General features: G+C 39.6%; 1 protein-coding gene and 1 long non-coding RNA gene across 2 annotated transcripts in view; both read right to left on the bottom strand.

Annotated features, from left to right (window-relative positions):
• Positions 1-879: 879 nt before the first annotated feature.
• LOC148158725 (uncharacterized) lies at positions 880-3,711 on the bottom strand. The gene is made up of 2 exons (XR_015763083.1): positions 2,892-3,711; positions 880-1,388 (listed from the first exon to the last, which is right to left on the bottom strand). It is a non-coding gene; the product is annotated as an uncharacterized LOC148158725 (long non-coding RNA).
• A 1,075-nt stretch (positions 3,712-4,786) lies between these two features.
• Positions 4,787-14,246, bottom strand: part of kcnq1.2 (potassium voltage-gated channel, KQT-like subfamily, member 1.2) — a 126,563-nt gene continuing 117,103 nt past the window's right edge. The window contains exon 15 of the mRNA XM_015003907.2: positions 4,787-4,879. Within this exon, the coding sequence (XP_014859393.2) occupies positions 4,795-4,879 (85 nt within the window). The 3' untranslated portion in view covers positions 4,787-4,794. The remainder of the gene's footprint in view (positions 4,880-14,246) is intronic.

The raw sequence follows: 14,246 nt of genomic DNA, 5'->3' as shown, positions 1-14,246 counted from the left end.
GTGGGGTCCGCCATGTTGCTGGCATCGCTGCTGCAAGATTGAATATGTCAGATAAATATGTTGGATAAATTACAGCTAATTTTCTTTTTCATTTGTTGCTATAATTTCACATTTACAAACGCATCTTTTCGAATCTTGGAGTTTTGGTTTTATAAATACAGCCAAACTGGTAACACTTCATTTGATCATAAGGTTGACATAACACCAGTCATTTAGATAAAATAGTCTATGAATGTCTGTGACTGTTGTCATGAAGTGTCACTCGGTAAATAATACTTTTAATGCATTAAAACTTGTGTTAAAAGTCCATTAAAATTGTTGACTTTGCATTAAAAGTGTCATTATTTACCAAAAAACACTACATGACGACAGTGGTAAACATTCATAAAGACTCCTTCCTGTTCATCACAGTGTCATGTCAGTCTTATGCACATCCCATCAAATAAACTGTTACAATTAATGACGTTGTTTTATGATCTGAAATAAATCAGTAGTGCATCCCAGTCTCTCTTTCTCTCTCTCATTCTCAATCTTCAACAGAAACTGATCATTTAAAATAGTCAAAGACAAAAATAATGAGCTCTCAGCAGTTATATATACACCTCTGTCTTTCACAAGACAGATAAATATGCTGCAACAGGTGAATACGGGTTCACAGCACTCTGATAAACTATCATCATTCTTGGGAGATTTAATCTTCAGGACGGCAGCAGTCAGCTGTGGTTTTAGCCCCTTCCAGATTAGCTGTTAGCTAGTCATTTGTTTAGCTAATTTGGATTTATACAAAACCAAGACGAAAAAAGAGTTCGGCCTCACAGGTAACATGCTAACCGCACTTTAAAGAGAGAGTTCAGAATTTTTTAATTTTCGTTAACTTCATTAGCATCGTATGTTTGGTCATATTAACACTTTTCGTGTTGGAACAAGAAGCTGCCGTTTCACCTTTAGCTTCGCTCCTGTTCAGTTTAGGCTCGGTTTGTTTTCCCTCTGTCAGCAGCAACGTCAGTCGACAAAGAAGCTCCAGTAGCAGTCGATGCAACCGATGGGACCGCCGAGACAGTTTGAAAGTAACGTAACAAACGAGTGTTTGTAAGTCGTCTGACAGGAATTTACGCAAAGGTGCCAATAAATGGCGGCACACGGCCCAACGAGCCGCGGCAAACAAATCCAAGCGCTTATAAACACAAAAACACTCATCCAAACAGAGCCGTGAGCGCAAACATTACGGCCCTGTCATTCTCCGGTATTTAGTCTGCTGGTGCTTGAGCATGTGTGAGTTATAAACACAGAGGTGGAGCAAGGAGTGATGGTTGTCTGTCAGATCCGGCCTGTTTCCTTGCTGTTTACCTGGCAAAAACATTCCCGGCTTCCCGAGGGTGCCATCCAGCCTGACGGAGAGCAGATAAAGACGGAGAAAAGTTAAAAACAGATACAGAAGAGATTCATCTGGCCAGACAGCTTGTTATGGTAACTGTTAAACAAGGAAGAAACACAAGACAAAACTGATTCATCTTTACACGAAAATACAGTAATGAAGGGCAGTGGAAATCCTCCCCACACTACGGGGGAGATCTGAAAATCGAAGTGAGTAAATAACATATTATTTAACAGCTTTTTCATTTTGCGTTGATCCGAAACAAACTTGCTTCACTGTTTCTTTTAAGCTAATTATTTTAATAGTAGGCGACTGCGGTGCAATCAGTGGTAGCTTTTTATGCACGTTTTATACCATTTAGAGTCGGTCGGGCACTTAATGTAAAACATCAAAATAATTATTTTGAACTCTACTCAAAGCATCAACAATCTTCTGCCTTATTTATCATTGCTTTCTATTTGAAACTTTACATTGTTGGGATCACTAACAAAGACTGTTAGTGACATTGTCGTTTATCAAAACATTAAAAATACAACAAAATATGCCAAAAACTATGATTTTTTTAATTTCTTACTACTCATGTTATTGCTTCTTTTATATCGTATCTGTGTTGATTTCCAAATGTATCTTTTTTTTGTCTTACATTGATGTTGTTATTCTGTCTATTAATATTACATCTTTTATCTTACAAATAAGTTTGGAAAAAAATGAAACTGATTGGTGTTTATTAATTCAGCCGTGGTTAAAAAAAAAGCATAAGAAATAACATTGCCATAATTATTGACCTCAAACCACACTAAGCATTTTTTGATCGTTCACTTAAAGCTGCAGTAAGTAACTTTTATTTTAAAAACTGTTTTTTTTTTTTTTTTTTTTTTACATATCTGTTAAAATTTCACAATGTGGTGACAGTATGAGACGATTAATGTGTGAAAATATGGAGCTTCTCCATCTCCTCCCAGTTCTCCCAGTTCTATCTGCAGGAATACACCACTCAGTCAGAAACAACCAATCAGAGTCAGGAGGAGGGTCTTAGACCTGTCAATCATGCTTGTGTACAGGCTTTCTAAAATTTCTCTGTAGAGAAATAATGATGATTTGGTGATTGCATTTGACAAAATGTAATGTTTATTGCTTGTTTCATAATTGCAAAACACTTTGACCTGCCTTGTTGATGAAATGTGCGATAAAAATAAACTTGACTAAGTTCCCATAGCAACCATTTTTTGAATTTTTTTTTTTAAATTTTCATCATGAGTGCCAATATTGTGATGCTCGCTATAAAGAAACTTTACGTCTTTCTTCCCAAAAATGAGAACTTCACTGTTCCTATTGGATATATTTACGAGAGCGACAGCCAGTTGCACTCACAACATATATTTCTTAATCATTTACATAACTTTAAACATTTTTTTTCTTTTTTTTCTATAAAATATCGAGGAAACTTGCTAAAAATCCATGCAAAGATTTATGGGGCATCAGAATAAGAAACAGGACAAAAAGTCGAGGCGTCCACCTTCTCTGCAGCTCCTTGATGCGAACCATCATGTTAAGGTGACCCTGGGAATACTGCTCAATCACGTCTCGCACATCATAGGGCTTCCGAGCTTGCTGCGGATCCACACACACGCACACACACACACAAGAAAAACACACGCACACATGGTGGGACACAAAGCCATTGTCAATCACAACCTCTTGTTGCTCGGTCCCCTGAAAACATCCCCCAACCCCGGTGGGTGCAAAGAGTTCATTGTGAGCTCAATGTGTGTTTTGTGTGAGTGTGAGCATGCATGCGTGTGCATACGTATGTTTGTGTGCGCACAGAGAGGCGCATGGTCATGTAGAGAGCAATCGTGTTAAGGTCCTTTCACAGCTTTGTGTGGTGTGACGTTGACACAGGGGGTATCAGAATGAACTCGGTGAACCCTTTAGGGTATCCCTGCTAGACACACTATGGTCTGTACAGCTGAGATCACTTAGCTCGTAATTGGAAACATGCAGAAGACCTGAAAAGAATAAAATAAAAAAAACGTGGCCAGAGAAACTGTGATAGGGAACTTTTACTAAAGATAAATGTGTTTAATAGCACATGTTACTGCAGGTTTTCCTTAAAGATTTGAAAAAGATAACAACACATGCAGGCTTCACAACTATAGGGCCATGCACTGCTGTAGTTTTATACGTTCCTATGATAAATGCATTATGACTATAAAGACAGACAGGCAAATTTTTTCACAAATTAAAACTTTACGCTGAATTACTGAACCCTACAAAAGACAAAACAGGAAAAAAAGAGAGACACTTCTACGACATCTCTGGAAAGGTTTACAAGATCCCCGAGTTACTTTAGCAAGTTCCAGTGAAATTTGTGCAGGTTAATTTTGTGAGATCAACTTAAAGGTTTTACAAAATTCCAAGTTATTTCAGCAAGTTCCAGCAGAGACTTTGTGAGAGCCTATTGCAAGATTCCAAGTTTCTTCAGGAAATTCAAAGAAAGGTATTTGTGATCCTGCAAAGGTTTTGCAAGAGTCCCAAGTCTCTTTAGCAAGTTCCAGTGAATGTTTGCTTTTGTAAGATCCTGTATAAGTTGTGCTAAAGTCCAAGACGCATTAGCAAGATCTTATGAAGGGTTTGCTAGACCAGTGAAGGTTCTGGAGAGTCTGAGATACTTTTACAAGGCAGAGCACAAATTCAGCAAAATCTAAAGTTACTTTTGCAACTGTCCCCCCAATTTTTAAGAGACATTTTGCGAGACCCTTTAGTGAATTCTGCAAAGGATTAGGAAAACCCAGAGTGACGTTTGTGAAATTCAGGAAAAACTTTACGATGTGACACTAATGTTTTTGCTCTTTTGTTGGTTTTTTTGCAAGAGTATCTGGCTGGAGCCCATTTGGAAATCCTACACTGTAAATACTGTAAGTACCTCCCCTACAGGAAGTGGAAAGGTTAGAGAATATCCTGGAGTTTCCTGTTATTATCTTAACTCCACTGGTGTCAAAATAACAAAAATTTAAACTAAAATATTGGAAATTGGAGATGATTTATGTAATATGTGAGTTAGCTACTGATTTACAAATGACGATTTAAAAAATTACAGTTAATTAGACATTTGTATCATATTGAGGATTTTTGTGCATGTTTAATTTATCTGGACATCAGAAGAGTGGCGTCACTGAATAGTTTCCATAAAGTGACGATCACATTTTTCAGAAGAAGATTCTCTGTTCTCACAAACTTTTACTGAATCTTTTTTTTCTTTTCTTAATTGTTTCTCAAACGTCTCTAGTGGGGCTCAGTATTTGGACACAAACACACTCCTCTTCCTCTTCGTGCATAACACACTGCTTCCACTCAGAATCTGACCTTCTCATCTGCCGTTGCTCTAACTCCTGTTTCCCCCTCTCGGGATTTCTTTTTCATATTACCTGAAATTTCCTCCTGGCCACGAAGTACTGCATTCTGCGCAGGACTTTCACAGCAGACCTCTGGGCATGGGATAACCTGGGATGAGAAAACGAGACGGAATAAGGTTACAAAACAAGAGACTGTCGCTCAGGAAGAGCTCAGGCGTAAAATTAATTTGAAACATAAATGCACACTTGAGTTCGACTTGTTGCGTTTTAAGCGCCTGCAGGTATTGCATGAACTGTGCAACGGCGAGGTGCATTAAATGTGGGTCTAACGCGTGATAAAGAGGCATGAGGATAAAAATGCTGTGTGCACTGCAGCTGCCGCCTCCTCATCCCGCTCATTGAACCTGACCTGTAGGTCACGGCATTAAATCTGCAACCTTATGCAGAGTGAAAGAGAAGCAAAACAGATTCCATCTGCACCGCAAAGGGTCCAAAAAACATAAGTCCCTCAGGTCAGAGCCGCACATCTGTGTCAACACGAAAGACAGGCCAATGCTGGGGTTCTGTGGAACACTGAAATTAAAACTAGTGGATGTAAACAACACGCACGCAGTCAAACTTGCATGCCACGATGGCTTCCTTGCATGCAACTCAGTTTGTTTTTTCAACACAGGGCCGTTTGGCTTACTTGTACTGAATCATTCGGATGTGCAATAAGCCGCACGCTGAACAGAAGGGGAAAAAAGTCAAATGTGACGTAAAAGACTGCAAAACACATCAGGTGTTACGAAAGCTGCACACAGCTTCATAACTGGACGAGTTCCAGCTTGATTTGCCCTGAAGCTCAAATATAAAATCTCCTTCAGATCAACCGATGACTAACAATGCTCTTCAGTGTTGACACAATTACTGAGAGAAGATTTTAAAGTTAGTGAGTCAAGATGGCTCATTTATATTGTGACGGGAAAGAAGCAGTGTTGCCAGTTTTCAGATGACGTTGCTGCAGTTAGTGACAACAAAATCATCCTACAATCACTCCTCAGTCAAAATGCACAGCTATTTTTGCTGCTGTTGTGAGAGACCTTTGGAGACGCTGCTGTGGAAGTCTTGTCACTGTAGCAAGTTTTACTGGGCGACGAATTTCCCAAGAAATCACCGCGTTAGTAGTACTGTCATTCTGTGACTGTTTTCGAGTAACGTAGTGGCGTAATAACTCAAGTTCGCCGTCTCAAAGACTAAGTGAGCTTTCATCCTGAACAGAAAACTCCACACTGGAACTGGAAATAATTTTGAGGTTTTAAACCGTGACATGGAACATGCTAGAGTTACAGGAAAATATACAATCTCTAGGATACACACACAGAGAGTGCTGTTTCAGTAATGCTAACCATGCTAAGCGCTAACATAAGATACCAAAGCCCTTTTCTCACAGCTACAGCCCTGAGAATGAAAAATAGCACAACATATTAAATATATATATATGTAAATATATATTAATAAATGAGTGAGTGAGTGTGTTTGAGGTGCTCTTAGGTTTTCCTTGTGTCTGCAGGTGGAGTGATGTTTCGGTCCATTGAAAAGCACCTCCAGCTGTAAATGAATAACCTCATTCTTGTGTTAAAGCCTGTGCTTTGTATACATGTGCGTCGTGCACACCTCTCACGCAACGTGTCGGTCGCAGCAGACACACACACACACACACACACACACACACACACACACACACGGACGCCGAGCTGACATGAGGAAACACATGGCTTCCACCCTCCTCCCCAAATAAGGTCTTCTGTGGAGTCAACAAGTCGCTTTGAGGTCTTAATTAGGGCAAAGGGGACGACAAAAAGACTCGAGAGACAATATGTTGACAGCGGACCGTAAAACAGGAACATCAAAGAGCAATGGGTCGCACATTTTTTCTTTTTTTTTTTTGAGGGAAATACTCAAACACTCAAACAATACCAAACATAAAGAGTGGGAGGCCTTAATCTGGGGAAAAAGAAAGGAAAAAAGAAGGATGCTGACCACCCACTCCTCGCTCTTTTCTGTGTCGACAGTGAGAGATATGCGTGTTGTTTTCCTTGCTTTCTGTGTGACTTGGACATTCTGGTGTTATTGGTGGAAGGGGGGGGAGGCAGGAGGAGAACATGTGTAGGAAACAAAAAACATGTGGGGCTCTGATGCTTGTACAACTCCCTCCTCGCCCTCCTCCCATTTCCTGCATCTCAAACAAATGCACACACATGTTTGGAGGACAAGTGTGATAAAAACGAGAACGCTGAGCGGCTCTGGTCTACCGCGCCGACTCCAGCACACATTTGGCGCGCAGAGAAACCAAACAAGTCCCGCGTCTCTGTGCTGCTGCAACAACTGCTGACTCGGCGTCTTTAGCCATCGCCCCGAGCCTCCGTGTTCGTTCTTTCACGTTGCTGAAGGTTCGTCCTGCAGACACGGGTTGGGGATTCCTCTCGAGCCGGCGGAGATCAGACTTCCTCCCCCCCACAACGACTCCAATGTACCGTCCATTGTTCTGGTTCAGGGCAGCGATTTGTATTTTTTTTTTTTTTACATTTAACTTTTTATTGAAATTTTTACATTTATTTACATATACAGTGAACTTGAACACAACACATCCACCTCTACCCAAAATAAAAAGAAACCAAAACTGTTGCTCGGGGGCTTGTACTCATTATTACCTTATTGTCTCTCATTTTCATAGGCCTTTATCCACTTTTGTCGCTCTCTGTTGTCCTGAATATAGTCCATTTTGTCCATTTTTTTTCCATTTGTGCTTGTTGCAGTCTCAATCTATGTGTCAGTTTTTCCATAATATAAATTTCTTCCACAATTTCAGTCCAATGTTCTTGGCATGGGGGGTCCTCTTTCCCCCACTTCCTCGTGATCGCTTTCTTACCCGCTATTAACAGAATCTTAATCAGGTATCTATCCTTTACCCTAATCTTGGTGTTATTAAAATTACATAGATAGAATACCATGCTACTCATAGGGATATCATACCCCAGTATCCTCTTCACAGATACATAAACATTTTTCCAGAATGCAACAATTTTTGGACAGTTCCAAAATATGTGCGAGTGATCAGCATTCATCATTCCGCATTTTCTCCAACACTCTGCGCTTGTATCACTATATTTATTCTTGATTTTAGGCGTGATGAAAAAACGTATAAGGTTCTTCCATGCAAACTCCCTCCATATCCGCGAATTAGTAGATGTCTGTTGTGTTTTCCACATATCTATCCAGTCTTTATCCGTAATTGTCATATTAAACTCTGATTCCCATTTCTCTTTAATATACTTTGTAGAATGCCTATTCATTAGTTTTTGATATAGTGTAGAGATGGTTTTCATTTTAGTTCCATTAATAGATTTAAGTATCACTCCAATCACACTATTCCTTTCCATCTTAGTGTCCCATTTGATGTCTGTCCTGTAGTAGTCTCTCGTTTGCAAATACCTATAGAACTCATGTTTATCTAGATTATACTTGTCCTTCATTTGTTGAAAGCTCAACAGCTCATTATTTTCCTGGAGGGTATACCATCCCGTAATCCCTTTCCCTATCCATTGCTTGAATCCTTTATCATATTTTAATGGTTTAAAATCTGTGTCGTATGCTATCCACCTAAGCACTTTCATTTCTTTCTTTATTTTGTGTTTTTTCAATGTTTTGAACCATGTTTCCAATGTAAAATTAGTGATCGGATCTTTATAATTCTTGATCTTCTCATATCTATCTTCGTCTCCAATAACACTCTGAATTGGACATCCTCCAAACTCTTTCTCCATGTCTTTCCACCTTGCTGAGTAGTCCGGCGAGCACCAACACACCACATGCCTGAGCTGTGCTGCCCAGAAGTACTCTCTCAGTCTTGGTAGGCCCAAACCCCCTTCGTCTTTCGGTAGCTGTAACGTTTTATATTTAACTCTTGGTTTTTTGCCCCCCCAGATGAATCTTGATAATATCTTGTCCCAGATATCAAATTGAGTTTGACTCACCTCTATCGGTAATGCCTGGAACAGATATAGAAGTTTCGCTTGCACATTCATTTTGATAATTTCGACTCTCGAGTTCAAATCCAATGGTAAAGTATTCCATCTATCTATATCTTTTTGTATTTCTTGGGTTATTTTACTATAATTCGCTTTAAACAATGTAGATATTTCTTTAGTAATATTGACTCCTAGATATTTTATTTCTTTCGTGTTCCATTTAATGGGAAATGCTTCCTGTATTTCTTTTGATGGGTTATAGTTGAGTGTTAGTGTCTGTGTTTTGCTTACATTAATTTTGTATCCTGAAAGATATTCATACTTTCCAAACAAGTCCATCAAAACTGGCAACGATCTATTTGGCTGTTCAAGGAAGGTTATTATATCATCTGCAAAAAGTCCTATTTTATGTTCTTCACCATTTACTGTAACGCCTTTGATTCTTTCATCTTGACGTACTGCCTGTGCCAAAGGTTCCACAAAGAGTGCAAATAAGGTAGGTGATAGGCAGCACCCTTGTCTGGTTGATCTTTGTATATTAAATTTTTCTGTCAGACTTCCATTTATTTTTATTCTCGCTATAGGTTGATGGTATAATGCTTTTATACTCAATATCGATTTATTGTTGAATCCAAATCGTTCTAGCACCCTATATAGAAATGTCCAATTCACCAAATCGAATGCTTTTTCTGCATCGACACTTACTAATATGGTGCTTTTTTTTTCCTGTTGCGCTTGATCCACTATATGCAATACTCTTCTAATATTATCGTGAGTTTGTCGTCCTTTCACAAATCCTGTTTGATCCTCCTCTATCAATTCTGTTACCCATTTATTTAATCTAGCAGAGATAATGGATGTATAAATCTGCGATTTGTATTTTAATGCACAGGATTAAACCACCTTCCTCGGCTCCCGTCTCCGCAGACACGCTATTTTTCATCTGGTGAAATGCAGAAGTTGCATCTAAGCTAGGTAGGCGCTACAGCTCTTAATTATCCCCCCAAAAACAGTGACTGATTTACCCCCAGGGCTTCTTCTTGACCCCTCCGTTTTTAATAAGTTTTCTCCTTTTTCATTTTCAGATGGTCACTTTGGAGATCTCCGAGTTGTCAGTGGCAACTCTCTCCATTCCCTCACCCCCTCCAAACGCCCAAACGCCCCCAGGCCCTCTTTTTGGCAGGGGGACAGTCAAATATCCTGTGCTTCCATGGTGCACAGCAATAACCTTAAAAACAAGCAGCCTCAGACATCAGTGTGCAACGGTCAGGGCCCAGAAAGACTGCTGAAGTGTGTTTGTCTCTGCGCTGATGTGTGTGTGTGTGACAGATAAGCCTGATAGCTGGTGCTTTGGTCTGTCAGAGAGATGTGCTTTTTCTCTGTTCTTCACAAAATCAGACAGCTTTCCATCGTATCTTTGGGAGATAAGAACTGTTTGCTTTAAGTGAAGAAATGCCAGAGGGTGACGTGGCAAGCACAAAAGCTGGAGACACATGGTAGCAGATCCTTGGCAACGTGGATCTGGAATAAGTAAGATAAATGACATTATAGCCTGAAGGTGAATAATAACAATAAAGTGTGAAAAACAGCTCTGCACATCCAGAGGCTTTGTTTCGTTTTTTTTTTTTTGACCGTTTGTCTTTGCAAAATAGCTCACGTTTGGTCAGATTTGATGGAGAGAATTTGCATACAGCATTTCAAGTTAAGCCAAAATTCTGAACTGGACTTGGGTGTGTACTTTGACTGGTCCACTTAGATATGCTTTGATCGCAGGCTATTGGAGTAAGAGGAACAGATGGAAGCACTCCTTTGTACCCAGCGCAATCGGATATCCACATTTGTGAGTTTTTTTTGTTGTTTTTGTATGTTGGAAATGCCTGGATTCAACACTAATTTCCCCCCTGAAAGAGAATAAAGATGCTAAAATAATATCAATACCTGTCGTGATAGATACATGATCAATATCAATAGAAAAAACTCTAAATGTGTGAGTAGTGGGGTCCTTGGACTAGTTAAAACGGCACACGTTTTCAGGCCAATTTCCACAACTCATTTACTCTTTTTAGTTACCTAGCAACAATCTGTTGTGCAGCATGCGCAGCAGCGGTTTCATGTTGTAGCGATTTTAATATGGCAAAAGGTAAAATAAAAGTTACAGATATACAATGTATGTACAGGTCTTTTCCTCTGCTTTTTTATTATCTCATTCGAATTGTAAAAAACAAAACAAAACAAAAAACAAAACAAAAAAAAAAAAACAGAAAACAACTTCCATACAGGGTGATGCTGCTGTTTAACAAAAGGCTTTCATTCAGTATCCGCCATTCAGCTATGAATAGCCTGATCGGGACATAAGCGGCACATTAGGAGTCACCGAGCCACATCAAAGCCCAGCGCCCCCGTTTGATGTACGTGACCACAAACACACAAAAGACGAGAAATACTGTACGCTCTGAATTAAACGTGCCGCATTTTACTCTCAAACCTGCAAAATATATGTCTTAACTTGCAAAAGAACGACAGCAAATAAAATGGAATCGTATAAAATATCAACATCCAAAAACACAAACAAAGAAGAACGAAAAATCAGTCCAAATCCTGCTGTTTTAATTTAATGAGACAGAAAATCAGAAGAGGTCAAAACTCTGACCTAACACACAGACAACCCACTGCAGAGGTGAACGACTAACAAAAAGAGTCAATTTCTGCTGACTTCCTCTGGACTCTGAGCTCCACTTTGTGTGAAGACAAGAGTGACGATGAGCGATCCAGATCTAAAACTCTGAAATCTCCGTTTCAACTCGCGTTTTACTAGAAGTACCTGTTTCAATCAGAATAAAAATAAGAAGAAATACATACTGTTGAGGGATTTGTTTGCATTAAAAAAGTAAAAGATCAGTGTGCGACAATGGTTTCCATGGAGATAAAACCAGTAAAATATGAGGTTTAGTGTTGCAGAGCGGAGATGGAGACAGCTTAAAGAGAAGGGCGTGGAGTGAAGTTATCCTCTAAGTGGGGTCTAATTAGAGAGATGGAGCGCTGGGTAATTTGGTGGTTATTACCCCCATGTTAGACTTTCTGGTCTAAATGTTATGCCTAGTCTGTTCCAGTGGCTTTTTTACTACTTGGTGATAATATCATGTGTTATCCCCATTAATTTGGCTCCTTTTTGTTCAGGTTGCTAAGTTGGTGGTCTGACGTTCTCTTCAGTCTCTTCAGTCCTGATGTAAGGATGCAGGTAGCCATTAGACCACTTCAAGGATTTACAACCAGTCAGACCCATCAACTGCAAATACACTCCCACACCTGTCTCTTATTACAGATTAGAGATAATTAAGGCTCTGGAAGTACTTCTTCATATGGACTGAAACGAAAAAAAAAATTACTTCTGCACACCGAAGTGGAATACTGAAGTTAATTATAGCAACAACTGGAACGTGTCTCTTTAACTTAATCTGTCTCATTATTCAGATGGACTACGTTGACGTTTGTGTATTTAAGTAGCATTGAGGAGAAATTTAACAGTTGCAAACTGGATTTTTAGGATGCCAATCATCTGCTTCCAGCTGTAAAAAACAAACAAAAAAAAAATGGTTGCCATGGTTGTGCATCCTAACAACTATCCTAAAGTAAAAAACAGTAAGGCCAGCTGCAGAGCATCCAAAACCAGAAGGGGTAATGGTCCAAACAAAACAAAGTCAATTAAAAAAGGACAAAAACTGCCACATTCAGTCAGAAGTAACGGTAGCAGCAATAAACATATACATTACCTTCTATACTGTAAGCATTTCTTCATAGCAGTGTTGTGGTACTCGAAGTTGGTCTTGGTCTTAAGACCGGTCTTAAGACCATTTTTTGATGGTCTCGGTCTCGTCTCGGACTCGACCGCATTTGGTCTCGGTCTTGTCTCGGTCTCGGGCGCTGAGGACTCGGCATTTTATTTCAAGACCAGTCAAGACCGCAACTGTGAAAATGTCACTAAACGTACAGCATTCTGTCCACTTTGTTAACATCTTTGTTTTCAGTGGATGCAAAACGCACCGATTAAAATCCAAGCAACTACGTGTTTTTGTTACTCCCCCCTCCCCTTCCCACCTTTCACTCGCGCGCGGCGCTCCAGGACACGCGCAGTGGTTTCCTCTCAGCGGCAGAAAATGTTTGTCTAATCGTCAGTAATATAATAGCGCTGCATAAATAGTAAGAAATCCGATGGCCACAGCTAACTCAGCAGCGCTTCGCTTTCACAGACGGTGGGGACAACGTCTAACTTTTTTCGTCACTTAGAAAAGTAGCTCAAAGAAGGTAAGCTCCGTTGACGTGATGTTAGCAAAGCTAGCTGTATAGAGACACATAAGCATTGTGATGAAAAATGTTATCACTCACTGTGCTGAATTATTGTGCGGAGGTGTTGACTGACTTGTCGCATATATGGGACAACGCTATGTCCAATAGTCTGCAATATAGTGAGGTGACATTCAGAAACAGTTGATTCTTCTCCACGGCTCTTTACTTATTAGATAAGACTGGAGTGTCACTCACTGAGAGCCGTTGTTCTATCAGATAGCCATACGCTGTCAGGATAGCATACATGCATTAAGCACTAAGAAATCCGACCATCAGAGGAATTGTCAGTTCACCATACGCAGCAAGTTATGATGAACATAAGTCATTAAATTGTTTTCAATGATAACTATATAGATATACATGTGTTGTCATGGTTTCAAAGTGTATTTAAAGCAGGTCTGGCTGCAGCTGGAGTCAGCTACAACACACACCCGTGTAAAACTCACTTAACCGCTAAGTCAGGATGCCATACAACTGTTAATAATAAAGTGTATGACGATCTACGTCATGATTCTATGTTGTTGATTAAATAAAATCTTATGGTAATGACGTGTCTGACAGATATAGCCGGTGTTCTATCAGATAGCCATACGCTGTCAGAATAGCATACATGCAGTGAGTACCATGCCAGCGCATGCGCATTAAGTCCGACCGTCAGTGTAGTTGTCAGTATACGCAACAAGTTATGACGAAAATAAGTAATTAAATTGTTTCTAATATGACATAATGTGATAACTAGATGGATATACATGCGTTGTCGTGGTTTTAAAGTGTGTTTAAAGTAGGTCTGGCTGCAGCTGGATGCCATACAACTGTTAATAACCAAGTGTATGATGATCTACGTCATGATTCTATGTTGCTGATTAAATAAAATCATATGGTAATGACAGCGTATGCATATTTGAGCTAAGCGTACGACTATCTGACAACGTATGCTGATCTGACAGAACACCGTGAGTTTGTGTTAAGCATATGACGATCTGACCTGACAGAACACCTGTTCTTTGTTCTTGTAATGCTCTGTGTACACTGCATCATTATTTAGTTATGTACGTTGATATTTAAATTAACAAATAACTAAAACACAAGAACGAAAGAGCACGCAGAGCATGCACATTGCTCTTTGATTGTTTTTGTTCAAAGTGGCAGCTGTAATATCTG

Source organism: Poecilia mexicana, unplaced genomic scaffold, assembly GCF_051168715.1.
Source record: "Poecilia mexicana isolate PSO_F unplaced genomic scaffold, ASM5116871v1 scaffold_6, whole genome shotgun sequence".
Lineage (NCBI taxonomy): Eukaryota > Metazoa > Chordata > Actinopteri > Cyprinodontiformes > Poeciliidae > Poecilia > Poecilia mexicana.
This window is presented reverse-complemented; position numbering and strand designations above follow the sequence as displayed.